Source organism: Simochromis diagramma, unplaced genomic scaffold (assembly GCF_900408965.1).
Source record: "Simochromis diagramma unplaced genomic scaffold, fSimDia1.1 OVJJ01000640.1, whole genome shotgun sequence".
Lineage (NCBI taxonomy): Eukaryota > Metazoa > Chordata > Actinopteri > Cichliformes > Cichlidae > Simochromis > Simochromis diagramma.
In genome coordinates this window covers 263853-291463 of record NW_024387439.1, presented here as the reverse complement: position 1 = coordinate 291463, position 27611 = coordinate 263853, and the positions used below count along the sequence as shown (strand labels likewise).

Sequence of the window (27611 nt, the reverse complement as noted above, 5' to 3'; positions counted from 1 at the left end):
TCTTTCAACTCCGCCCTGCTCGTCCTTCCTCTGCTCTGGTAAACAGCTTGTCGCCGTGCATAAAGCTGTCATGTATTTAACGGCAGACATGGGTTTTCTGTGGTTTTTTGCACATTTGCTGCTCTTCCATCGCGCTTTTGCTTCTGAAGGTGAGTTTTGTGGGTCTGTCGTTGTGTGTGTGTGTGTGCGTTACAAACAGCATATGGAAGAAATGGGAGTTGGTTTCCGTGATCCTGCTGGTCAGTAGCATTCCGTACAAAGGCCTCAGTGGCATTATCTGCCTGGTAACTGCAGGCGCTGCGCTGCAGGCGGGCTGCAGGATATTTTTAAGCCTTTCTTTCTTTCTTTCTTTCTTTTTTCCTCCTGCCCTAATATGTGTTTGAATTTGCAAAATCCCAGGCTGTGGTGCAACCTATGCTGTTACCACACTCAGTTTTCTGTGAGCTGGCAGTATTAATAAGTTAGAAGTGCCTACAGGATATTAACGCATTTTTGTCGGAAGTCCAGCGGGGCGCACAAATCACCTTTGGACTTGTGTCATTGAGAACCTTTGGAAAGTCAAACAAACCCCACATTAAGCTTTATTGAGCTGATACTGTTTTGTAGTTTCGTTCTCACTGTGCTAAATAGACCTTTGGTCAAGCTGTTGTCTGTGCATGTGATTTTATAGATAAACCTGACCACTGCATGTAATAAAAATATAATTCTAATCTTCAGTCGCCTGTGTTTGAGAATTTTTTTACAGTCTGATTTTATGCAGTGTGTTTTGTTCTTGGGTTTTTGTTTTTCAAACTGAGCTCGGCATTCATGTAAAAATGCAACCGAAAATGTTTGTGTTATGACAGATCTGTAGAGCAGAGCTTACTGTAAACGTGTGTGTGTGTGTGTGTGTGTGTGTGTGTGTGTGTGTGTGTGTGTGTGTGTGCTGAAAATGTGAAATATGTTCCAGACTAATTACAATGTCTGGGATTCAGCAGCGCCACAGAATTGTTGGGTCCAAACTGAGACCACTGATGTCAGTGTTTGTGTGAGGAGATCCAGATGTTCCTGCAGAAACTGTCTAATTTCTGCTGATCAGCTGCCGAACCTGCCAAAAGATAGGCTGGTAATTAAAAGTGCATATAGCTGGCTGCGGTCCAGCTGTGTTGTTAGTGTTTGGAATCGAGACACTGGGAGAAATCACAGCACTGTCTCTGGGCCTGATAGCAGAGCAGCCCACATTATCGATCAATCCAGCATGGGAATGTCATTTTTGTGATCCAGACGGAAGTGACCAGAATGTACAGGATTAGAAACGAGTGCATCTGAGGGACCGCTCATATCCAGCAGGTTAGGAGACAAAGTTGGAGAAGTGAGGCTAAGACATTTTGGACCTCAGAGGAGGTTAATGGATGTAGTGAAGGAGGACATGCAGGGGGTTGGTGTGACGGAGGAAGATCTTGGGATGAGGTGAGAGGGAGGCAGGTGATCTGCTGTGGCGACCCATGAAAGGAGCGCCTGGAAGATCAGTCCAGTCATGACTGACTGACCGCATCATCAGATCTGTCACATGTGTTGGGTTTCTGTCCCTGACATGACACAACAAGAATTTTCCTAAAGAGAGAATTTGGTTAAAAAAAACCTCACAGCTTAGTCTCCACTACAGCCAGGCTACATGATGCTTCTGCTAACTGTAAATGTTCCTGACCCAGGTGGGCTCAGGTTTCATCATAGACTGTATTTAAAAGATGGACTGAACACTTGACGTCACAGATTGGTTTTGGACTCCGCACATTCAGTCAGTGTTAGAAAAGAAACTGTACAGCAGCTAAAATTCTTTCTTTTTTTCCCCCTGAGGCAAATATTTGAACAAGAGAGTACAGTCCTCCCTTTTTCAGTTGGTGATATCTGCATGTGTGTGTGGGTGTGTTGCACACTGATATCTTCTAAATGCTGAATTAAATAACTGACTTAGGAAACACTCCAACTTCACTCACCAACACTGAAGCACAGACATCTTGGACAGTCTGTGAGCACATTTACGCGCACAGTAAACAAATTATTAGTCTGATAATTGCATTAAAAATGCTTCTAAAGGCTCCAGTAGGACAGATGTGGTCCAGAGGCTCCAGTACAGAGACCCCAATTTATTCAAAATTAAAAATCACCCCATGTAGAGTTCTTATAAAGAAAGAAACAATCTATTAAGGGTTAGTTGAATTATATCTGAATTTTGTTTTCTGCTTTTAGGCCAATACGCAGCGACGATTGGAGAGGATGTCACTCTTCAGTGTCGGGCTCCCAGAGATGCAGTCGTCACCGTGCTGGAGTGGAGCAAACCTGACCTGAGTGTGGACGATTACGTCTTCTTCTACCGCAACGAACGCTCATACGAGAAGTACCAGCATTCGTCTTTTAGGGGTCGAGTCACGCTGCGAGAGGCCTTCATGAAGGACGGAGACGTTTCCATCGTCCTGAAGAACGTCACCGTCAGCGATGCTGGAAGATACAAGTGCAGAATTATAATGAGCAACGCAGCAAGCAGCGAGAGAGTCTTAAGTGAGGAAAGATCCCTCAGTGTCACAGAAGCAGGTGAGGTTGAGTTTGTTTTTGATGAGACTTGTTAGAAAGCTGCAGGGTTTGATTCCAGGAAGCATGTGAGTTTATAAACCCTGAGATGAAGGAAACTCAGGTTTTCTGCTCCTGGAAGAGAACCAGCTTCAACTCTGATTCAGTTACCACGGTAACAGACTGAGCTTAAAATCCTGGCGGGATTTCTTCAACAAAGTCTGAGTGTCCCTCTCACTTCCCGTCGTGGTTCACCAGCCGACTAGTTTTATTTCCCCTTATTTGTTCTTATCAAAGTTCAGAGCAGTTTGTTTGTGCAGTGAAACCTACTTTGTCCCACTTGGACATCACTTTTCTATTTTTTGTGCTTTTTAAAATAGTTTTCGTGCAAATGAGTGCTTTTTCAGTCATTCACAGATTTATTATCAGCTCAAAATAAAATCTGCAGCTGTCGGCCAGTTTCTCTGCAGGGAAGGATGAGCTTCAGATACATGACACGCTCATGTGTCGTGTTCAGCCACACTCATGGAAACATGTCTGTCACACTTGGATCTTGGAGATTATGTGAACCGGCTGTAGTCAGTCTTACAGTAATCTGATTACATTTCACGTTGAGTTTTGTTCGCATTTTCGATTGAGACATTATTCAAAGAGCATTTTTAAAGGAACAGAGTCTGAAGTTCACACTCTGTGTCAGTGACCCAGATCCATCTAACGTATCACAGGATCTTGTGTGAATCAGTATCAGCTCCATGTTGGAGTCTGCTTACACTGCAGGATGCAAAGCAGATCATGATCATGGACAGAGACCAGATCAGACCCAGGCTTGAGTTTCTTCTGGTCGTTTCACAGCTCATCCCGTCTGGATCTGTTTTGGATCCATTCATAGTGTCTTATTTTGTCCTGACATGATCTGTTTTCCATATTTTAATGACTCTCAAAAGTAAAATAAGACTCAGTAGAACATCCCTGCTGTAGCTGCTGGAGAGCCATCGACTATCAGTGAAGGCTGGTTAGAAAAGGTTAAATTGGAAACGTTAGTATGACGGGCGCGTCAGTAAACTGTGTCCGATCTGTTTCACTGGGTTTTCAGCTTCAGTTTCAGTTAAAAAAAACAGCTGTAAAATCAGGATGCATATAATGATAATGTAACTTGGGTAAATCACGGCCATCGAAAGTATAAGAAACAAACAAACAACTAATTCTGAGCCCCACTAATTTCACTTTCTTTCTCTACTCACGGACGCATTTAACTCGGGGTGAACAAACTCAGAGCTGTTTGAGCAGGACACTGAGAGTTGCTGATCTCAGATAAACTCAGACTTTTTTGTTGTTGTTGTTTTTATCTCAGAGTTTGTTGAACAGGATTCCTGGAATAGAAACTTGGTCTGAGTGCAGCGTGTAATGTCTGATGCTTGTGATCTGCAGAACACACGGACGAAGTCAGCGAGCCCGTCGGACGCGTCGGGAAAGCATTTCAGAGAAACGAGAATCATCAAGGTGGACAGAGTGTCGCAGTCGGAGTTGGAGTCGGATTGGATTTTGTGTCCTTGTTCTTGCTGTTGTTGTTTGTTTGTTGATGTATAAAAGAAAACGGCCATCCTCACCGACTTGCAACGAAGCCCCGAAAAAGAAAAGGGGATCAGAAGAGATGATTTGAAAACCTGAATATGAAACACTGAGAATCCTGGCTACGTGTATATAACAGTGTGATTCCACTTCTCAGAAAAGGGGACCATGACTATTTCTCTGCTTTGAGAAACTAAAAAAGCAGATGCAGGTCATGAGACTGTCCACAAATATGTAGCATGAAGCACTTTATTCCTGTGAAACTGACCACTAATCAATTTAACAATGACAGAGCAAGTTTTATTTTTGTGTTGATTGAGAATGAAACCTCTTTAAACTGTGGAGACTGGAGGTTAGACTTCCATGGGTTTGTGGGAATTTGATCACATGTCAATAACCATGACTGCGGCACGTGAACATGGGGATTTGTGGTTTAGCGTGTCTTGTGTTTAGGTCTAAGCCAGAGATCTTATATGTACATATATATATATATAACTCAGATATATGTACATATGTACACATCTCCCTTTTAATACTAATGACCTGTGTAACACTGACTTTTAATAAGAGTTCTCTTGTAATGTGAACATTTTCTGTAGCTTTCTCATGTTCATGTTGATCTTTCACTTTTGTTTCTTGGCAATGGCCACAGATTTAACCCCTACGTGTACAGCATTATGTTCTGATGTTAATAAAACACTTCAATCAGCTGGTTTGTTTGGACGGAGTTTGTTTCATGATGATAAAAGGCGTCGGTACAACGTGAAATAACTAAAACTGGTCAGAGAATGAATGTTTGTTGCTGTGGGCGGTGCTGGGGGAGGGCAGGATCGCTGTGTGTCTGAAACAGGAATGCAAACAGCTGCACAATAACACAGCAGGAAGTCTGTGCTGGAAGAGCTTTCGTTCTTCCTTGTGTCGGAGCAGAATGGGTAATCAGATTACTCTGCAGGTGTGGCCTGGAAACGCTGTGTTGTGGAACAAAGTCGTTGTGGCGTTGGCTTTTTTCCAGCATCTGGAAACGATGAATTCAGCTCCACAGTTTGAATATGCAAGAAGAAGAACAGCTGGAATCCCCCAAATATTTTTTCTTCTCCTGAGGATTAATGATTTAACTCTGGCAATAAACAAATAAAAGAAGTTATTGTGCTCGTGTCAGCTGACTGTAATTGCAGGGCCAGGACCGCCACCTGCTGGCTGCTTTTAGTCACTGCCCATCACTGAAAAAAAGCTGTGTGATCCACATCAAATACATTAAAATACCTTTAAAACTTTTAAGGTAAATGATTGAGTCATTGCAGTTTGGCTTCTCTGCACTGTGTCATTCATAGATGTGCTGTTACCTTCAGTGTATGAGAGAGGTGTGGAGAAGCAGCTGGATTATACAAATACACACTGCCACACCTTTAAACGGTTCTGTGTTTTTAAAGGATGAAAAACAAGACCTGAGCTCTGCAGGCTCAGACATGCAGGTGGAAGTCTTTCGATTCTGCTCAAGGCGAGAACACAACTAAATAAAAGCTGAATGTGTGCGTTCAATGACTGAGGAACTGCATTTAAGATGTTTTATTAAAGGAATAAAGGATGTTTCCACTTGATCCTGAGCTCTGAGCGGCTTTGCAGCAATTCTTTAAATGTTGTTCTGGGTTCTTTTGTGACCTGCTGAATGAGCCGTGGATGTGTCACTCCTGTTTCCACAGGCTTCCTCCATTTGTGGACGACGGCTCACATATTGGTCCCAAAACCTTAGAGATGCCTTTCTAACACTTTCCAGACTGATAGTTGTCAGTGATTTGGTTTCTCGGCTATTTCATTAGATCATCATCATGTCTGCAGCCTGCTTTACTTTGTCAGACGAGTTTTGTTTAAATGATTTCCTGATCCAGCAGGTCTGGCTGTAGTCAGGCCTGAGTGTGGATGTAGTGAAATTAAACTCAGCTTTCCAAAATAAAATGTGGTTAATAACAGTTAATTCACAATTTAACACCAGGTTGCAGTCAGTCTCACACAGGGGCCTGTAGGGTTGGACAGCTTTCAATCCTTAATAAATGAAATCGTCTGCATTCAATCTGGTTTTCTTAGTCTAATATTAAAATGTGCTTTATGGCCTGAAACATTTATGTATGATAATGTAAAAAAAACTAAACAAAACATAGAAGTCACCTCCTTATGACCTCACTGACTGCTGTAACTGTCTCCTGTTTTCATGTCTGTTCATTGTTTCTGCTGCTGCAGGCTGAGATCGGAGCCTTTTTCATTTGTGCATCTACAGTTCATCCATAACTCACCTCACTAGTTCTGTGCCCTGAAGAATAAACTGCAGCTGGATCGCTCCCTGCAAAACATGACAAAGTCACGTGATGGAAAATGTGGATTTGAAAAGCGACTTCGACACCTCTGCTGAACAGTTTAGTTTTCAAAACAGGAAACTAAATGACCAAAGAGCTGCTCACTCACTCAAAACGTTTACACAGTGCATCACTTTCACAACAACCTGTGAAGCCAGTTTCAAAGACAACCGTTTACGTCTTGATGACATTCCCACGTTCACCCTCTAGCACAGCATCTCCACAGAGCTGAACTGCTCTCAGTTTATTTGAGACACACAAAACAAAGAGTAAAGTGTCCTTTAAGCGAGACTTCAAGAGACCTCTGAGGATGATGCCACTCCTTAAAATGATTCTAGGCGAGTTTCTTCTCTTTGAAGAATAAAATGAAATGATGCCTGCTGATGTGCTGCAGCTGTTTCCAGAGTCTGTGACTCTGGATTCACGTGAAGAAACAATTTCCCTTTTTGAATCTGTGATTGGCTGATGTTGCACAGGTGTGTTCAATGACCAGGAAACTGCTTTGTAAGATGTTTTATTAAAGTGAAAATTAAACTTTCCATTTCATCCTGACCTCTACATTCAAACTGGTCCAGTGCAGCTGTACAACTGTAAACACACACAGAATATGATTGAATAAATAATATATAATATAGAGAGGAGTGCAGGGATGTGTTTGGCAGCCAGCTGGACGTCACTGGTTAGACTGGTTAAGCTGTGGTGAAGGTGTGCGGGTCTGCTTCAGTGAGGAGTAGATGACCGCTGGCTCTGGTGGAAGATCTGAACACAAACACACAGATTACAGAAAGTTTAGATAAACATGACAAAAAAACACACACCACCTCTGTTTATTACAAAGAGGATATTCACAAAACTGTTTTACACAAATATAGATAAATGAATCTCAGAATTCTAATAATTAATATTGAAATATATAAATATGTCTTAGTAGTAGCCAGATCTTTTGTTTTTGAATGACAGAACTGATGCTTTGCTGAATTATATGTCGCCCCTGTTTCCATCGCACGTCATCATCAACCTTCAGCTGGACCATCTCTGATTTGCAATAAAATAAAATATTAAATAAGAGGCATTAACTAAAGAGCTGTTCCAGTGTTACTGACCACTCAGAGAATTTCACAGCTGTACCTCTCTGTCTGCAGTTCGTCTTGATGGGGATCTGTGCGTAGCTGATCTCAGGTGTTCTGTGCACTGAAGAGTAAACTGCTGCTGGATCGCTCTCTGCAAAACATGACAAAGTCAGGTGACTGACCCAGAACCTGTGTTTTACGGTGAGAAAAAGTTTGACATTCCAGGAACAACAGCGGCAAATGTGAGGCCACAGCACAGCCTGTCTTTAACATGCAGCAACTTTAACACCTCTGCTCGGTTTAGCTCTCAAAACAGGAAACCTAATGACCACAGAGCCGCTCGCTTGGCACAATGATGTAAGTCTTACACAATGCATCATGTAAAGTAAACACTTTGCAAAAGTGTGAAAGTCTTTTTTTTTTCTTCAAATTAAACCTGACCTAGCATGTGGCAGTAGTTACAGAAGTGCTGCACCAAAGATCATTATAACCTGTAAATATTCCAAACTACACTAGTGTAATCCAAAAATGACAACATGGAGCTAGAAATAAGAATAATAAGCCTGCTTTAATGTGAGAAGCACAAGATACTTCACAGAGCCTCATGTCGAAACACGAGAGGATTAATGCTGTCCTTTACCTCTCATCATCTTTGACCCATTTCGATCATCTGCAGATGTTCTTCCCACTGATGAAGAGGTGGCAGCTGTTGCTCTCTCTGCAAAATCAAATGCAAAGATTTTCCATTAATAGCAGAACTGTAAATGCTGCTGATTCAGCAAGATTAATATTTGAAAGAAGGCGAAATGTGTTTAAAATGCAAAGTGAAGAAAAGACTGCGGTCAGAATAAAGTTAATTTTTTTAAAAAAGTGTTTCTGTCTTTTCTTTCAAAAAACAGGAAACTGGACTGAACTGCTCGCATCAGGTTTCTTTGACCACAACTTCTCACTTCACACACACTGGAAAAACTAACCAAACTGTGTACAGTGTACAAATGTATATATTCAAATATGACATTAATCATAAAATGCTATTGTACAAACTGATGCACAATTTAATTAATCACGATTAATATTTATAAGAAGGCGAATGTGTTTAAAATGAAAACTGAAGAGAAGACTGCAGTCAGAATAAAGTTGGGTGAAGATGAAATATAAAAAAAATCTAAATTGTTTTATTTTGTTTTACAACAAGTCTCACATACAATATCTAATTTCACACACACAAGACAAAAATAACCAAACTGTGTACAGTGTGCAAATGTTCATGACATTAATCATAAAATTCTATTGTAGAAATCGATGCACAAGAAGTGCCTGTAGCTTAGTCATAATAAGCCTTATTTAAGCCTCAGTTAATAATGTAAATGGTCTGTGGCTCAAACTGGTCCTCACAGAGACAGATGTGTGGAAATAACACGTGCAGCATGTTGCAGCTTTTAAAGAAAGCGATTGTGTTTGCTGTTTCCACTTAGATGATGTTAGTGTGAGCTCTGACTGTTGGAGATGTGGGCTGTGGAAGTGAGGCTCAAAGTGCCAGAAACACAGAAATGGAGATTATAATTTATTGATTTTTTTTAGGTGATTTGTTTTAAAAAAAACAGTGGTTTGATGTGTCATCATAAAGCGCAGAATGTGTCTCACCTCCAGCTTTTCCCTGGATGCATCGTCTCAGCACTAGAAGCAGTATGACCAGCAGGAGCAACCCAGTTATGGAGGGAACAGACACCATCACAGAGAGAGGAGGAGAGGAAAACGAGGAGTAGAAGGAGGCAGTGGAGGCTGATGGAGGAGGAGAGGTGGGAGAACCTGCATCTACTAAGAAATACAAATCGATGTGGTCAGTTTGACTCACTTTGGGTCTAAAGTCTGTAAAAGAAACAGAAGCCTCACCTGTGACAGTGATCCAGCTGGATGGAGACTCTCCATGACCGCTGATGTCACACTTGTAGAGGCCTTCATCAGACCTGGAAACATGCTGGATGGTCATGTGACCTGTAGGCTGCTTCCTGATGAGGGAGCCATCTTTATAGAAAGCAGCTGGGAGGTTGGAGGGAGTGGTCTTTGTTTTACAGAGCAGAGTGACGTCATCTCCCTCCATCACAGGGAGGACAGGACTCTGCAGGATCACTGATCCACCTCAACACAGAGACAAACTACAGCATTTCATCCATTTACACACAGCTTCATCAACACTAACTCCACACACTCAGCTTACCAGTGACTGTCAGGTTAACCATGTTACTGATGGGACCCTCTCTGGACTCACACCAGTAAACTCCACTGTCCAATGGGACAATGTGGTTCATGATGCATAAAATACCGTCTAATCTTCCAAACTCAGCTCCACACTGAGTCCTGGTTTCTTTGCTTGTGTTTCTCCTCAGAGTCCATCCAACAGAGCTGTCGTCCTCCTCACAGCTCAGAGACACAAAGTCTTTTTCAAAGAACTGAGAGCTGCTGGGACTCACAGTCAGACGAGCTGTGAGGAGAGATGATTAAAATAAAGCAAAACGTGAGGAAAAGCTTTTTCACAAAGAAACCAGCAGAATCTTTGTTGGTGTTTTTCAAATGAGGGCAGAAAATGATCCAGGAGTTTAGCTCATGCAAAAGATAATCTTCTAAAATCCTGCCCAGGTATCATGAAATAACTCTTTAGAGATCTCATTCTATGATATCATACAGATACAAAAGTCTAAACATGTCAGTCTGCATTCTGAGCTTTAATCTCACAGGGATTACTTGTGCATACACTGACCTCATGGTATCTATTATGAATATTAACCATTAAAGACAGGATATCAGGAAACGAACAACATCTTCTCTCCAAGTTAAACAGAGATTTGCAATCTGTCTGCAGGTAAAAACTTAACAGATTCATTTACTTTTTACATTATTTATTTTCATTCCTTCCTTCGAGAAATTGAGCTGCTGGTAGCCGTGTGCTCATCGTGTGTCACAGGACCAAGAAAGCCTCAAAAAGCAAACATTGATGGTCGCGTTTTATATCATCCACCCTTTAATCCTCTTATTTTTAAGTAGGTTTTTATTATGATTTAAACATTTAAATCACTTTATGTTTAAGAATCTGTTCCTTTCTGCTCATTTTAAAATCATTAAACTAGTATTTAGGGACTAGTCTATAGAAAACACATTACTAACCTCTTCCTTCTTTTTTACTGAAAAGTTATAAAGTTTGGTGAAACTCCAAAAAGTGGCAGAACACCGACAGAAACTTGCATAGTAGAAATTAGAATTAGAAAATAGAATATAGAGAGAGTTTTTATATATATATATCTATATATATATATATATATATATATATATCTATATCTATATATATATATATATATAGATATAGATAGATAGATAGATATCTATATAAGCCCTAAGACAGCTGGGATAGGCTCCAGCCCCCTGCAACCCTGAAAAAGAATAGGCTGAAGCGAATGGATGGATATATAAATATATATAAATAAGCAATGAAATATTCCCATTAATGAGATGTAGCAGCCAAATGTCTATTGCACAGTGATTTGTTCTTCTTTACTGTTGTGTTTGTGCAAACACTACCATTTAGTTGTCCGCTCCCCTGCTGATAACACAGGGGCAGAATTTTTAATCATACATAAATAAAGCAGGACATTTTTAAAGCATCATCACAGCTTTGTAGGCCTGTTTCATTTCTCAGAGACACACATTAAACCTGATCTGTCTCCACTGTTGTGCTACTTTGTGGTACTTTTTGGGAGTTGGTGTTTTATTGTCTTTTATTTGTCATAAAAAAAGTTCCCTCACCGTGGTTTGTTGCCCAGCTGAGCAGCGACACTGAAAGGAAATCCAAGAGATAAAGAGTCAATAGATTTCCACGTGTTTTTGGTTCAAATACTAAATATCCACTCGACCTGTGGGGCAGTGACCTAAAGCTGAATGTCAGACCGATAAACAGGATGTGCTTTGTAGGGGGAGGTGAGGATGCAGTTTAACACCGCTGTAGTTTATCTGCACCATCGACCACTAAATCTAAGTTTTTAACTAATTTAGTGACGTGAAAGCGTGAAGCTGTTAAAATTTCACCTTAAACACAAAAAACCCAGCTGGATTAAAGCACCTGCAGCATCCACCTGTACTTCCTTTTATACTGTGTAACTACATTTACTGTTACACCCTTTTCCCTTTTGTTATTAACACAGGTTTGAAGTCTTAAGTAAAAGCAAATACCTGTGGCTTCAACCCACTGGAGCCAAAATATCTTAAATATACACATCACATACTAAGGTTTCAAAAAAGAGCATACGGTACTTACAGAGCAGCCACAACAGAGGTGTTCGTCCCATTGTGTCACCCAGATCTGAGATCGTTTCGTTCCACTGCAGCCCTTGAACCCTCCTCCTTCCTCTCGGTAGTAAAGTTTGGGGGGGTCTGTGGTTTCTCTGCAGCACTTCTAGGGGAAAAAAACTCCTTTGACCTTTTAGTTTTAAGATAAGATGTAAATCATGAGATTTATTACAGCAACGAACTGAAAGTGACAGTTTTATTTTGTTTAGTTTATTTATTTATTGCATTTACATCTATCCTGCATTCTTTGAGGGTTGTATTTGCATTAAACATCATGACATGAAGGCTCTCTCTAGTTAAAATAAGACTGATAATAATAATCTTTTTTTTAATACGGCCCCACGGCACAATTGTGTCACCTGCTTGTCTAAAAACTATTTTTCAAAGTTAAGCAAAGCGGAAAGAGATCCACACAGAAACACGTGTTTCTTTGTAGTATAAACACCACATGTAGGCTACACAGCTGTGAGAGCTGGAATTTTATTTCTTTCTAAAAAAACATCCTTATTTTCAGTGTTTGGTGTTTTTAACTTCCTAAGACCCGAACTCTTCCACAGCATGCATTTTAATTTATCTTTGATATTTGGGCACATTGGGGCTCGATGAATGTAAAAACAAAGAATTACTAGATTTTTTTTTACCTGATCTTTCGTTTCTAAGAGAAATGAGAGCCACATATGAGGATATTCGTTTAAAATTGCGATAGAACAATAGCAATATAATGTCCTTGTAAGTGGATATGGTTGTAGAGCAAAACTGAGTGTTTTGGTCTAAATAACCCAAAATGTGATGCCCACATATAAGGACGCCAGGTCCTGGAAGGTTAATCAGATATTTTGTTGTTGTCACAATAAATGCGACTTCCTGTCGTTTGTGGTCTGAACGAAGCCTGGATGTCTTCATCGTCACAGCCAGTAGGGGAGCTCTGTAGCAAAAGAGTCACTGAAGCGCTTTTACAGACTTGGTACTTACAGACGCACTTCTCTGAAAAAACAGTCATGTTTCGGTCATGGATCAAAGTTTGTGTTTGTTGCCACTTAAGATGGATTTACACTTTTATTTTTTTGTGGATGGAGTTTTCAACCTTGCTGTCGAGGCGTCCCGAGCAGAATGAATGGACAAAACTCCTCTGCGATCAGAGGCAGCGAGCAGCTTGACAGGGAAAACGTTCAGCCACATCCCGGGGGAGCGAGAGAAACCAGACACTTGTCTGAGACACATGAGAGCAAACTGGAGCCCAAAAACAGTGAATGGGTTAGTTTCTATTTGGTTCTTTTATCCCTTTACTTGGCGCAACGGCACCGGCAGCAAATCAGCAATTCCCATTCCATTCTAATGGAAAAAAGTCCTTTCACCTTTCAGTTTTAACCTGAGACATGAATCATGAGGTTTATTAAAGCAACACACTGAAACTGAAAGAATAAAAGCCAGTTTTTAGTTTTTGGGTTGGTTTTTTTTTTGTTTTTTTTTGGGGGGGGGGGGGGGGGGGGGGGGGGGGGGTTATATCTGTCTTGTATTCTTTGAGGAATTTATTTGCATTAAAAATCAGCACAGCTCTTTCTAATTAAAATAAGAACGATGATGATAATAATAATAATAATAATAATAATAATAATAATAATAATAATAACGCTTCAGTGTTGTTTCTTGTAGGAGAGGGATAAAAAAAAACCACACTTTTATTTTTTTCTGGGTGGATTTTTTTTTTTAAAACAAAATCTGGGTGTTGAGGCGTCCTGAACAGAATTCAATTCAATTTAATTCAATTTTATTTATATAGCACCAAATCACAACAAAAGTAGCTTTACTGCATTGGGGCCTTGCTTGACCCTAAACGGTTGTTTTGTTTCCCTCTGTGAGGGAAGGGAGCTTGCTCCAAAGATCTCCAAAGATCACGACTTTTCTGTTCTTTTTTGTAAAACTTGTATTTGAGGTTATTTAAAGTAGTTTGTTATGAGAGTTTGTAGTACTTTCTTTATGTGTTTTTTTCCTTTAGAGTGATGGCGCCAAACACTGCTCACAGGCAGTAAACAAAAAAATCAGGAAGTCCCGAAGTTACACTCTTTGTTCAGGGACCTGCATGCAATCAGCTAACCTTAATAGGCTAGCAGTAAGAAAGCATCATTTCCAAAAATTAGTTATATAAAGAGTGACTGTGGTGATAAACAGGAGTTTGATCCAGGAACTAAGAGAATGTGATTAAGCTGTACAAGCTTATGTATAAGCGACATGTCAAAAATGAAACCAAAAGTACTTCCCTTTCAAAACAAAACAACCTTCATCTAACAGTGCGCGCCTCTTCTCGTTTAATGTCTGCAAAAATGTCGTCAGTTGTGGTCTTCTTCTCCCTTCACGTCTTACTGGCTTCTGGATTGAAAGGTGAGTTCATGCGTTTAGAGACAGGACGAACTAGCAGTGGAGCAAATGACTCAACCTTTGATAAAGAAAGTGGGCACTGCTTGATGATAGTAAACAATGCATGAATAATAATACCGTGCAGTGCATACATGATGTTGTTATGTTGCAGTGTGTGCATGCACTGCACAGTTGCATCGATAAAAATGTTAGGAGCTGGTGTATGAGTAATTGATCTGATGCCAAAGATGGAATAAAATGTTACTTTTACTTCACGGTTTGACTGTACTGGGCGTCATCACCACAAACAGAAATGATTAGCTTATAAAGCACATTTCAGACAGACACAATTTGCAATGAAGAGGACATCAATACAGGTTAGTGGAAATCTCACAACAGTGGCATGAAAGGTGTACAAATCCAAATATCGACAATGTTGATACCAATGTTTGTACTGATATTGAGATGACACCTTAGTTTCTGTTCCTCTCCTGTTTATATAATGCTGCGGTTACATAGAAGAGGAGACCCAGCTGTCTGTGTAGCAGCTGCTGCTCTCACATGTTTGAATGCAAATATTGTACTTTTCTTAACACAATTTATTTTAAAGCTTGTTTGACTTAATATTTTGCAAATTTAAAACAAAAATGATTAAATATGACTCTTTACTGTTATAGATCAAGCTGCCAAGCAGTATGTGAGTCAGTACAGTCCTCTCCCGCTGTAACATTAAAGCAATAGACACATTAATGAAACATGTATACTATTTGTTAATACTTAATAGTTTTATTACTTTAGGCACTTTAAGCTCCAAGTTTTGTTTTTGAAGTTGGATTGCAACTGTCACTTAAATATTTATTCAAGTATTGTTTTTGCTGCTTCATACCAGGTTACCATGGTGACCTCACAAGATGAGAGCCATTATTGTGACACTGTAAACTCTGCCCTTATACTTGCTACAACTCAAGAACAGTTCAGTACTTGCTGTGATCCATAGTGCTGCTGTCAGAGGTCTCAGGTTGTGACTGTCTGCTGAAGTATAGGTGGTAGAAATGGAGTCCAACGTGTTCTTCTGCATAATGCATGTCCATGATGTGCAATATAACACACTATTAATGTTTTGGGTTTTTTCTCCTCTTTCTTTTTTCTGGACACAGAGCTCCGAGTGGGGCCTGGACAAGATGCCACTCTTCAGTGTTGGGGTCCCAGAGATGCACACGTCACCCTGCTGGAGTGGAGCAGGCCGGAGCTCATCTCACAGGGTTATGTGTTCTTCTTCCAAGACCAGCGCTCGTACGAGAACTACCAGCACGAGTCCTTTAAAGGCCGAGTGCAGCTGAGAGACTCATCCATGAAGGATGGAGACGTTTCTGTGATTTTGAGGAACGTCAGGGTCAGCGATACAGGAACATATGAGTGTGAGATTACAACCAGCAGCATCAGAAATGGCGAGAGAGTCGTCAAAGAGTTCAAGCACTCCATCAACCTCACAGTCACAGACACAGGTGAGTTTGTAGAGGTTGAGCTTACTGCACAGCTGTTTATAAGGGCATTCTTCACACCTCAGAGGTATGATGTTGGCTTTTTCCATGCTCAGAGTGGTCGTCTGTGTATGGTGAAAGCAGTGCCTCATGAAATCCTTACAGCAGGCTCCAACAGTGGCCTCATTTTCCTTCTGCTTGTATGTGATGCAGCAGTTTGAAAAAGTCAGTCTAAAGCTGCTGAATTGTATTTTTCCGTTTGTGTTAGAAACATGATATGAAACATGAGCACAGAGATGCTACCCTGCAGTTATTAACCAAACGGCTGCAGACACATTCACTACTTACTTTTCTGGCATCCAGCTCACTGCCAGCAGCTTTGACATCACCTCTACCGAATGTTACAGATATTTCAAAATGTAAAACAAGAGCTATTTTCAGTCTGCCTGGTACCAGAGTCCTCAAACCTTTGTTTTATTTTTTCTCTGCAGGTTTCACAGAAGGACAATCCAAAGAAAGAGGACACAAGGATGGAGGAGACAAGGATATATCTTTTTTTGTTATTATGTTTAATTCTGACGTGCGGACTTGTTGTTATGGTTATTGTTACTGTAGCTGTAGCTGTAAATATCTACAGGGAAAAAAAATCAATCATCAAAAACCCAAATCATACCAACATGATGGAAAGTGAACAGCTGGCATGAAATGTGTCAGATCTGTCCCAGATCTGTTTTGAGAAAAACAAATAATTTCAGCTGTTCAGTGGTCCTTTTTAAAATTAAGGCTTCTATCCAACGTGACGTCATTTTTATCCTTTAAAACCTCAAATGAGCAATCCATGCGTTCATCTTATCTCAACTGGATTACTGTAATTCGCTTTACTTCAGTGTCGTTGTTGATGTTAATTAAACTGTTTAATTATTACTTTGTGTAGCATTTCTCTTCTCTGATCCTGTAATCACAGTTACAACTTACAACAATGTCATGTTAGCAAGCGATGATACTAACAGCCTTGCTGTGGATATCAGAGTCACAATACTTTATTAACGCCTAAGGAATTTTCCTCTGTATGTATTATTGTAGTGTCTAACTTACAATATAAAGCACCTCGAAGCGGCTGTTGTTGTGATTTGCCGTTGTATAAATAAAATTGAATTGAACTGTTCATTCATCTCAAATGTGTTTAAAAGGTGACTTGAAGCAACTGTTTGGCGATGTTTAAATTCTACAGAAAAAAATGAATTAAACTGAAATGTTTTTTGAGTGTGTTGAGACACATCCGATTTCATCATAGTATGAAAATGAGTGCATGAAGGCACATCTAGATTTGAACAGGGAGGAGGTGTGTTTGGTGGTTTCCACATGAGTGATTTTCTCTGCATTTGTGGACTTCCTTCCCCTCGATCTTTATCTCAGTTCTGCAGTCTAAGAATCTGTTCTGTTCATTTTCAATAGAAATTAATTTTCATGGGTGGTGCTGCTAACAGAAAGTATTTGAAATATTTCCTTTAACAGTGACTGAAGTGTTCCTAAATGTCAGTTCCTAAAGTCCATCCTGTGGACAGCTTAGTTTTGCTTTGTTGTCTCCAAAACAGATCAAATCTCAGTCTGGATGAGAACACAGATTTACAGGACTACTTTAGAAATTTGTAAAGGTAAAAACTAATCGTTTTAGAGTGATAACATCTGGTTATGGTGACTTTTCGTGCTCAATTGTGATCATTTCCACCACCTATAACACTTCCTCCTCACACCCATGCTGCATAACCCAGCTGCGCACTAAGAGCTCTTTGCAATCCCCACTTTTTAAAAATGTCCCTAAACATTTGTTTTATAACAGTAGCTGCTATTTTAAAGCAGAGTGGAAGTGGGAAATTTGCAGCTCTTGTTATTCATGTTATGTCCTTTGCTTCTTAAATAAAAGCAGCCGACAGCTCACTGTCTGGATCCGAAGACACGGCTGCAGCTCATCAACTCTTTGTGTCAACAACAAAAAGCTTTTGCTGAAACTTACAGATCAGCACATCTTTACTTGTACAGGAAGTCAGAGCTGATCATGTTTTCTTCAAATTTTACAGGGATCCCATCTCCCCTGAACCCTTCAGAGGTCTTTGTGTTGATAAAACAGAAACAAAATGAGGTTTGTATTACAACACAAACTGCAGACTTGCACAGCAGAGTGTTCTGAAACTGTTGAGTCAGCATCAGCGATACGGGTATATACAAGTGTGAGATTACAACCAGCAGGACAAGCAGTGGCAAGAGAGTCGTCAGCGAGTTCGAGCACTCCATCAACCCCACAGTCACAGACACAGGTGAGTTCGTAGGTTGAGCTGACTGCCTTAACAGCACAGCTGTTTATAAGGGTTGCTGTTCCATGCGTAGAGTGGTCCTCTGTGTATGGTAAAAGCAGTGCCTCATGAAATCCTCACAGCAGGCTCCAACAGTGGGCTCATTTTCCTTCTGCTTGTATGTGATGTGGAAATAGTTTCATCCAATAAGAAGCTTCCTGTTGTGGTGGGTGGATTCTTATACCACACTTGTTCACCTTAAAGCACCTTGACGGTTGTAATTTAAATCTGAATTTAATTGAATATTTCTGCTTGGTTTATGCATTTATTTTGAAAGGTTCTGCACTTGATAGACATCCGACAGTTTGAAAAAGAAAACAAAAGTGACACACTCTCTGTCTAAAGGTGCTGAATGGTCTTTTTCTGCTTGTTGTATGAAACATGAGCACAGCGATGCTACCCTGCAGTTATTAACCAAACGGCTGCAGATACATTCATTACTTACTCTTCTGACATCCAGCTCGCTGCCAGCAGCTTTGACATCACCTCTGTTACAGATATTTGAAAGTGTAAAACAAGAACTATTTTTAGCCTGCCTGGTAGCTGAGTCTTGACACTTTTTTTGCTCTGCATGTTTCACAGAAGAAGACTCCAAAGAAAGAGGACACAAGGATGGAGGAGACAAGGATACATCTTTTCCTGTTATATTAGTTCTTTTATGCGGACTTGTTGTTGTTGTTATTGCTACTGTAGCTGTAAATATCTACAGAAAAAAAAAGAAATCAAAATGCCAACATGATGGAAAGTGTAAACACTTTAAAAATGTAAATGTCAAGTTAGCAAGCAAGGATACTAACAGAGGTGCTGTGGGTATCAGAGTCAGAATACTTTATTATTTCCTAAGGAATTTATATTAGCACTGTCCCCTCAACCCTGCAACAGGGGTTCACCACCTCCCAACCCAGAGTCAGCTGATCTTCACAGCTCACATTTAGGAGTCCTACAAACATTTGAAGTCGAACACTACAGCTTGACTGGCCTGATGTTAAATGGATAGAACACCTCTGGAATGAATAAGAGAGAAGACTGTCTGCAGGCTTTCTCATCCGCATTAGTGTCTGGAAGAAAGCCCAGAATTCTCATTTGTAAACCCTGATATAAACATCCATCCATCTATGATATCTTATTATGTTATGTAATTTATATGTTTAAACCTTCCCAAATTTCCTTTGTCTTCTGAAAGATAAAAGACCTTTACAGCGTGTCTTATATCCTGTCCTGAGCCCTATTCCCGATCCTGGTTGTTGTAAAGACCCACCTTTTAGCACATCCTAGCAAACCCACTCACTTCACCAGATGCACCTTGTTTAGTTCTCTCACCTTTGATTGGGTGTGGTGCTTGTCCTTAATTGCCATGTTAGACCCCTAATTAAAGATTGTGAATTATTATGTAGTTCTAGTTTGCATTATTCTCCTGAATTAGAAGAAGCTGATAACTATTGCATTTGTTAAACTGATTTGCATTACATTAGACTGCTGATTTATTGTGGATGCATGATATTGTTTTATGATGCATTATACTGCTGAGTTATAAGAAATACTGTTCGCAGAAAGTCATCGCCTTATTTGTCTGATTAGAAGAGAACAGAACATGCTGGAGTTTTCTGCCCCATCTCAGCAGGAGCAGATAAACAGGGAGCCAAGGTCGTAGCTTAGGCGCTGTGTGAGAGAAAAGCATGTGAATGTTTAGGCTTTTATGATAAGGTGGGGGCACCAGAGGCTATAAGAGTTTGATCAATGCTCCACTATTTTGAGATCTGATGCTGTCTGCGTACGGTGTCCATCTCCCACGTGTGTGATCATTAAAATCATCGTTTGACTCAACCCGGCCGGACCAGTGTTGTTATTGTGGTTTTTCCTCTCGTATCCATCCCCAATATTTGAATCCGTAACAACTCACCTGTCACGTGTTATATAAGGACTGCATTCACTGTTGGCTCACTCTTTCTTCACTCCCACACTGGGCGGCAGTGGAGGTGAGGTTCTGTTTGGATTTTTGATTTCATGCATTGTTTAAGGTGATGAGTAACTTAAATCTGTTTTCTTTCAGCGTTGGCAATTCATGTGTCTTTCCTTATTGATTTTGAGAATAAAAGGAGAAGCCTATGAGTGATGACTGCTTATTCACATTCTAATCGGATGAGCCCATGATGATGACTACTTAAACTCTGAGCCTTCCTTCCTTCATAACACTGAATCTGCCAGGGGGATCTTCATGTTAAAAGGCAGTTTTTCCTTCCCACTGTTGCGCTTGCCCATAGGGGGTTATATGATTGTTGGCTTTTTGTATGGTCTACCTTACAATATAAAGTGCCTTGAGGTGTCTGTTGTGAATTGGCGCTGTATAAATAAATTGAATTGAAAATTTTCTTTTCTATCCTCTCAGCTACAGCCTTGGTGCTGTTAAAGGGTTTGAGAGCAGCTGTTGTGTGGATCAATACTGAAATATCGATTCTAAGAGATATTTATGTTCTAGGTCTGATTCTCATATTAAAATATCGATGTTTTAGTAACGTTGGGGTAAATTGTTAGTTTATGATTTACGGGACACAGTGGAAAGTGTCTAAACGATTGGTAGGAACTACTTTCTTCCTCCGTCTGTCAGTAATATGCAAAATATAAACTGTATAAATGCATCGCTGCTACGTGCTCCTTCACTCAGTTCATGATAGTAAGCGGAGTCACGCGTGAAGCAAAAGTGCTGATGTTTAAAAAAAATGGAAAATCCCCGCATCCTGTAAACGACAGATTCTCATTGTTCAAACTGTCGAACTTTAGCGTGGGTCGTATGCTGGGTGTCATTAAAACATACACATACAGCAGTAAAACAGCCACTGTACGCTTTAAAAATAAAAATACAAGTCAAAATATTTCATACATGAGACAGAGGCTGGATAACATGTATCTATAAGTGCCATCGTCGTCGATGCTGGAGGAGGGGCTACAGCGGATCTTCCGCTGTAGGCTGCTGCTACCGGTCTGAGCAGGTTGGTACTCCTGTGCAACCTGGTGAAAACGGTCTCTCAGAGGACGTTCTAGTCTTGGATCACAGCTTCTGTTTTTTAAACTGAACGGATTTGTTCTTTTGTTGTTTTCCTTCTTCGGAGTTTCTTATCTGGTTGCGGAGGCGCCTGACCGGGCTACCTGGAGATGGTGTGGCATGCTGGCGCTGGTGTGATCTGGCTCCAAGGCGAGCCGGTCGACAAGGGGAAAGTTCAGCTCCGCCTCGGGACAGCGGGAGATAAACTCGACAGTGGTGTGAGAACGGAGCGGCTCACACCTGAAGCCCAAAAACAATGAACAGGTGAGTTTTTATTTCTTTATTCGGCGCAATGGCACCAACACCAAATCCCCGAAAATCCCACGTTGACTTCCTGGCATTTGTATCTGCTCCAACTTCTTATAACAGCCTTCATCCTTTACCATCACACATGCGCTACACGTGTCTGTGGATGACCTTGGTGAAGCTGTGGGCTCTATTCCGTGCTTCCTCTGGTAGTGGACGGACGTCGATTTGAAGAAGCAGCGGCTTCATTTTGTGAGGGAGGGTTAACGTGTTGCGCTTTTCATGTGGCTGCTGTGAACTGCATGATTTTTCTCTCCACTTTAAACTGTAAACCGTGTTTGTGGGAGATGTGCTGTATCAGCTCAGCTGCTTCTTCTCGCGGTAATGAAGCTGAATTACAGTCAGCTTGTGCGCGTAAAGTGAACTTCTTGACTCTGGGAACACAGTTTCAGATATAATAGCGACCTTTCCTTATATTCATGTGACCATCACATGCTGGTATCTCATAGTTTTATCGTGTAGTGTCAGTCAACATTTTATCCGTTGGGTAAAAACTGCACCCCTGGCTTTAAGAGCCGATCAGCAGCAGCAGCAGCAGAGGGCGTCAGTGACCAGCTTTGGTTTCAAGTCAGTTGAGCTTCGCTGTTTCTTTTAGCATTTGTACGCGCAGCCTGCCCACAGTTGAGAAAAAAGGAAGTACTGAAGTTACACTGTGTGCAGGGCTCTACGTGTATTCACTTGGTGGAGCAATAAACTAACAAACAGTGCATGCAGTTTTATGTCTCGGAGCTGTAATGTGCAGCTGTCACTGTAGAAGAGCAACGAGCAGCAAATGATAAGCATGTGAGAGCGTTATGATCAGAGTACTGCTACACAAACAAACAGCATCACCTGAAGTATAGCAGATTTACACTCAGCGTCCAGTATGTTAGGAACACCAAGCTCACACAGAGTCAGTCTAACTCAGAGGTCCTGCAGCTCATTTAATCCTCACTGATAAGGGTTCAGCAGGATCGCTGCTTATTATAACTGCTGCGGTCATTTTAAAAGCCAGCGAGGATTACTCGCACCAGGGTCTGTGTCCTGATTTTAAATTATTTTGAACTTCGATCTTTAAATCCTCCGCCTGTCCCCACCCTGACAAAGAGGGTGGGGACAGGCAGATGTTGAAACAGATGCTATTAAAATTGGCCTATATGCTTGTGTTGTAGTCACAGACTATATTAAATTTAGTCACAGAGTGAGGTAAAGAAGGAAAATAAAAACAACGACATAAGCTGCCCGGTTACTCTGTACTTTTTTTGCTGGGGGGTCTTTGTGAGGGATTTCCTTCCTCCTCTCGCCCGTCCTCACTGAGTCACGTGACATTAGGAAAACAACAACTGGAGGAAGGACGTCCCTGCAGAGACGCATATCCTTACAGAGTTTACAGAGCAAAGTAAACCACTGATCCTGTCACATTAGTATAGATTCGCTACCAGTACTGGGGTTGTATGTGCCATCTATATTTGGATCGATCCGCCCACCACTACCAAACAGCGGGCCGACCGTTGGGCGACCTGCAGAAATGTCGTCGGTTGTAGTTTTCTTCTCCCTCCCGATTTTGGTGGCTTCTGCGTTGAAAGGTGAGTTTCTTGTGTTTTGGGGTAACATGAACTGACAGGCTGCCAAAAGAAATGACTCATCCATCAAGGATGTAAACAGTGAAACTACGCACTGCAGCATTTTCACGCTTCCGGGAATGCAAACAGCTGCTGCAGCTCGTCTGATACCGTAGATGGAAGAAAATGTGAGCGAGTTCAGAAAGAATGTGGCAACAAAAAGAATGGATGTGATACTAACATGGTGCCAGGCGGTGGCGGTCCTGTTTGGCTGTGTCAGGATTTCTTAAACAACATCTAAGCCAAAAAGACAAACTAGTGGTGTGTGACACTGCAAATCTTGATGAACACAGTGACAGTATTGCAAATTTACTAAAGTGTTTCTATATTTTAGTTTTCCAAACTACTCCACTATATATTAGATGTAATTTGTGCTCGATATCGTTTATTTTAAAATGTCAATTTAAAATTGTGCAGGTTTTAAAAAATAAATCTAATGTATGTCATTATACTTTAAGCTACCAAGCAGTATGCAAGTGAGTACATTTTCTCCAGCTGCAACATTAAAGGAATGAACTCATTATTAACAACACGGTGTACATTTACATGTACATTTCTCCTGCTTTGCAGTAAAAGCCTCTGCTTAACGTCAGAGTTTAATTACTGACAAACACACTTGCAGCAGGTCGTGAAGAGGATTCCTCTCTGGTCTTGAGGTTTGTCAGTGCAGATTCACTGCTGGGGTTTGTTGCAACACTCATAACTGAAGAACAGTTCAGAGTAAAATGCATGTTCATTTATAGAGACATGAGACACATGAGTATCATGTTGGAGAGCTGCAGGTATCCATTACTTTGAGTAATCCACTGATGTGTTTTAGACTTCCTCTGCTCAGTACTTCCTCGCTGTCCACAGATTTCCAACACGTGCAGTATAACATGCTATTAATGTTTGGGTTTTTTCTCCTCTTTGTTTTTCATTCATACAGAGGTTTGTGTGAGGCCTGGACAAGATGCCACTCTTCAGTGTTGGGGTCCCAGAGATGCACACATCACCCTGCTGGAGTGGAGCAGGCCGGAGCTCATCTCACAGGGTTATGTGTTCTTCTTCCAAGACCAGCGCTCGTACGAGAACTACCAGCACGAGTCCTTTAAAGGCCGAGTGCAGCTGAGAGACTCATCCATGATGGATGGAGACGTTTCTGTGATTTTGAGGAACGTCAGCATCAGCGATACAGGAACATACGATTGTCAGATTACAACCAGCAGCACCAGAAATGGCGAGAGAGTCATCAGAGAGTTCCAGCACTCCATCAACCTCACAGTCACAGAGTCTGGTGAGTCTGCAGAGGCTCAGCTTACTGCTGAAGCTCTGCACCATGTTTACAGCACGAGTGTTTATGAAAGAGTGCTATGGATATCTGAAGTGTGCCATTTCATTCCAGCTCAGATGAGTCTCTGGAGGCAGTTTTATCAATCCTTGTTTGGTGAAGGAGAGTTTTGTTTTTGTGTAACTGGAAACTTAAAAACACTGCAGAAGATTTTAAATGTTTTCCCTTTGGTTTGAGGCATGAGTCTTTATACAGAAAATAAATATGATTAATTAAATAAGACATTAGCTCAGACTTTAGTTTGGCTCATAAAATCTTCATTACATGTTTGTACAGAGGCACTGTGCTTGTTTTCTATCTGATGTGTTAATATTTTGATCAAATGAGAAGCTTCCTGTTTTGGTGGGTGTTGACTTCCTCGCAGTTATATTTATTGGTCTTTCTTTATATTTTTTTGCATGCTATGGTTTGTGAGTTGTCTTTGCATGTTTATTTTCATGCTGACAAACAGCTGTAGTTGTGCGTCTGCCTCACTGAGCTCAAACAAAGGCAAAGCATGCAGCAGTTATTATTGGCCGAGAGAGAGAGAGAGCTCAAAATACTCAGTCAAGCAGCTACACTGCTCTGAGCTCTTATTGCTTATCAGTTTTTGCACGGTGAAACCAGCTGAGTGCATTTCACAAGTCCATGTGCTGGCACAAGGGACCAAGAACCAGTCAGGAGAAACTTAGGCTTCATTTTTCAGGCAGTGACACTGTGACCTGCTCTGCCCTCTTTGGATAGGCTCCACTTGTTTCTGTGACGTTATTGTATTATTTCTTAGTTCCGCTGTTTGTGTTACACTTTTAATGTGAAGCACTATTGCAGCTTTTGTTTTGGAAAGGTCATTACTTAATAAGCATATCGCAGTTTGGGAAAGAAAGTAAGCAGATCACACTGACTGCTGTGTGCAGTCAGTGTGATCTGACCCAGCTGAATGGTGGGCTTTTTTCTGCTTCTGTTAGCAGCTAAAGCTGATGTGAATCTTGACCACAGTGATGCTAGTCAGTAGTTGTTAACCAAATCCTTGCAGATAGTTTCATTACTTTTCTGACAACCAGCTCAATGCCAGCAGCTGCGACCTCTGCTGACTGTTAACGATGTTTTAAAGTTAAAAAAACAAAAAGAGAGGGAAAAAAAAGAAATGTTCTCAACATTTCTGTTGCCTTTGGATCAACTACAGCCAATCAGCAACCTTCCTGCTACCTCTTCCTCCATTAGACTAAGATAAATCATGGCATGAATAATAGAATGTTAATATGTGATTATACAATATCTTCATACTTTATATATAAATAAAAAATACAGATATTTATGAAAATGGTATATATTGCATCGTTGTACGAGCTGTAAGTAAAAAAAAAAAAAAAAAAAAACCTTATCAGTGATTTCAGGTCAGCTGATCTCACATTAAAGGTCATTAAACTCTGGATTGTTTTCACTGCAGTTGCTGTTTTTAGATCTCAGCAAACATCCTGTTGTGTCCACAGGAAGTCGTTCCTCTATGATGGTGCACGATCTTCTCTAGTGAGTAGACAAAGTGACATCTGGCAAACAGAGTTGGTGCAGATTGTACAGGGATTTCTCTAAAACATGTGTTGATCCTAATTTTTGATAGTTGAGTATATAAGAAAATAACCTTGTTTAGAATCGTCCAACAATTTTGCACCTCGTCGTTTCACAGAGTGGCGTTATCAACATGTGGCTATGACAAAAGTATTTGTCACTGTGGAGGTGGATTTGAGATTTATGTGAAACTTTATTATAATTCTGGCATAAGTACAAAAAGCCTCAGCTGGCCATCCCATCACTCCTGTCGTCTTGTTTTTCTTCCTGAGCTCCTTGGTTTGCATCTCTAGTGGGAGTAAGAGGAAAGTGTTCAGGGGGAGAAATCTGTATTTGTAGCTCTTCGTGGTGATCAATGCTGCAGAAATGAATGATTGCACTTTGTTTTTGACCGCTCTGTTTCCTCTTTCAGTTCAGATAAACATCACAGCTGGACAGAACGTCATTCTGCCATGTCGAGCTCCAAACATCGACAGCAATTCCAAGGCAGTTGTAGAGTGGAGCAGAGCTGACCTTGGAAAAGATTATGTTCTTTTGTATCGCGATGAGCAGCCTGATCCAGGAGAGCAGCATCCATCTTTTAAGAACCGGGTGGACCTGCAGGACAGAGAGATGAAGGATGGAGACGTGTCTCTGATTCTGAAGGGTGTCACGACTGCTGATAGAGGAACATACGAGTGTCGTGTCTTCAGGAGAAGAACAAACCGCAGGAAGAGAGCTCATCTGGAGACTGACCCTATCAGTGTCATCAGCCTGAGTGTTGTTGTTCCTCCAGGTGAGTGAGTAGAGTTGAGTGTGTGTGTGTGATCAGAGGTGAAGCTGCTTCCTGGTTGTTGATGTTTGTTTCTAAAGATGTTGTTGATGAGACTTTGTAGAAAGCAGCTGGTCTGAGTGATGTGATCAGAGTGCAGTAGATAATGTCTGACAGCAGTTTGAAGAGGAAATGGATTCTGTTCTGTTCTTCACTCATCACCTACCTGACAGCTGACACCTCACACCTGTTTCTCACCTGCAGGTCAGACAGGAGTCAGCAGAGGACATGCTGGACTGGTGGCGGCTTTGTCACTCTTTGCTGTGATTGCTGCTTTGGCGATCTTTATAAAACTAAAACCTCCTCAGCCAGTTTGAAGCAAAACAGTTTGTATGTCTTTTTTTTCTGTCTGCAGATAAACCACAGTTGGCTCATTCTGACATTAACCTCCTAAGGACCGAACTCTTCCATGGCATGCATTTTTAATTTCTCTTTGATATTTGGGCTGATTGGGACCTGATACATATTTAAAAACTATAAAAAAAAAAAAGTTACCAGATGGGTTTTTTTGTATTTTTTATTTATTTATTTTTTAACCTGATTTTTGTTTCAGAGAAAAATGAGATCCACATGAGGACATGCGTTTTAAATTTCAATAGAGCAGTGGCATAATGTCCTCGTAAGTGGACATCACACCCTTGTAGAGCAAAGTTTAGTCTTTTGGTCTGAATCATTTGTGCAAAAACCTTTTGCATCCCTTTAAAGAAATCATCATCAGTTTTTTTTTTTTTTCTCAATCTTCCTTACTTTGGAAAAGTTGCGCAAAAATGTCTGACCTTGATGATGATGATGATGATGATGATGGGATACAGTTACAGGCGAGCACACTGGGGGCCACACCTGTCAGCTAACAACATGAAACTGGGGCAATATTTCACACAGACAAACTTGCTGAAAACATTAAATTGAAAGACTGAAA

The 27611-nt window shown here is 40.8% G+C and overlaps 2 protein-coding genes across 7 annotated transcripts; both read left to right on the top strand.

Annotated features, from left to right (window-relative positions):
* On the top strand, positions 1-13617 carry LOC120722466 (V-set domain-containing T-cell activation inhibitor 1-like). Of its 2 annotated transcripts, XM_040013493.1 has the most exons (5): positions 1-149; positions 2230-2571; positions 3976-4160; positions 5971-5974; positions 13604-13617. In XM_040013493.1, exons 1-3 carry the CDS (start codon positions 71-73, stop codon positions 4125-4127), a joined length of 573 nt encoding a protein of 190 aa, XP_039869427.1. In that variant the 5' UTR covers positions 1-70; the 3' UTR covers positions 4128-4160; positions 5971-5974; positions 13604-13617. The 2 variants fall into 2 exon arrangements, with proteins under 2 accessions (XP_039869427.1, XP_039869426.1); XM_040013492.1 differs by lacking the exons at positions 5971-5974; positions 13604-13617 and having other exon boundaries at positions 2-149; positions 3976-4826.
* Positions 13037-27171, top strand: LOC120722463 (sodium channel subunit beta-2-like). Of its 5 annotated transcripts, none has more exons than XM_040013486.1 (4): positions 13037-13126; positions 15385-15732; positions 26294-26656; positions 26897-27171. In XM_040013486.1, the coding sequence occupies exons 1-4, from the start codon at positions 13123-13125 to the stop codon at positions 27007-27009; spliced, it is 828 nt and encodes a 275-aa protein (XP_039869420.1). In that variant the 5' UTR covers positions 13037-13122; the 3' UTR covers positions 27010-27171. The 5 variants fall into 5 exon arrangements, with proteins under 5 accessions (XP_039869420.1, XP_039869421.1, XP_039869422.1 ...); XM_040013484.1 differs by lacking the exon at positions 13037-13126 and adding an exon at positions 14053-14251; XM_040013485.1 differs by lacking the exons at positions 13037-13126; positions 15385-15732 and adding exons at positions 21403-22970; positions 23935-24282.
* Positions 27172-27611: the final 440 nt, after the last annotated feature.

What these genes read in the sequence shown, in the direction of transcription:
- LOC120722466 (XM_040013493.1), top strand. Translation starts at nt 71, where the DNA reads ATGTATTTAACGGCAGACATGGGTTTTCTGTGGTTTTTTGCACATTTG. An exon ending in TCGCGCTTTTGCTTCTGAAG is followed by an intron (nt 150 to 2,229) that starts GTGAGTTTTGTG and finishes TTCTGCTTTTAG; the next exon opens with GCCAATACGCAGCGACGATT. An exon ending in CCTCAGTGTCACAGAAGCAG is followed by an intron (nt 2,572 to 3,975) that starts GTGAGGTTGAGT and finishes TGTGATCTGCAG; the next exon opens with AACACACGGACGAAGTCAGC.
- LOC120722463 (XM_040013484.1), top strand. Translation starts at nt 14,089, where the DNA reads ATGTATAAGCGACATGTCAAAAATGAAACCAAAAGTACTTCCCTTTCA. An exon ending in ACTGGCTTCTGGATTGAAAG is followed by an intron (nt 14,252 to 15,384) that starts GTGAGTTCATGC and finishes TTCTGGACACAG; the next exon opens with AGCTCCGAGTGGGGCCTGGA. An exon ending in GAGTGTTGTTGTTCCTCCAG is followed by an intron (nt 26,657 to 26,896) that starts GTGAGTGAGTAG and finishes TCTCACCTGCAG; the next exon opens with GTCAGACAGGAGTCAGCAGA.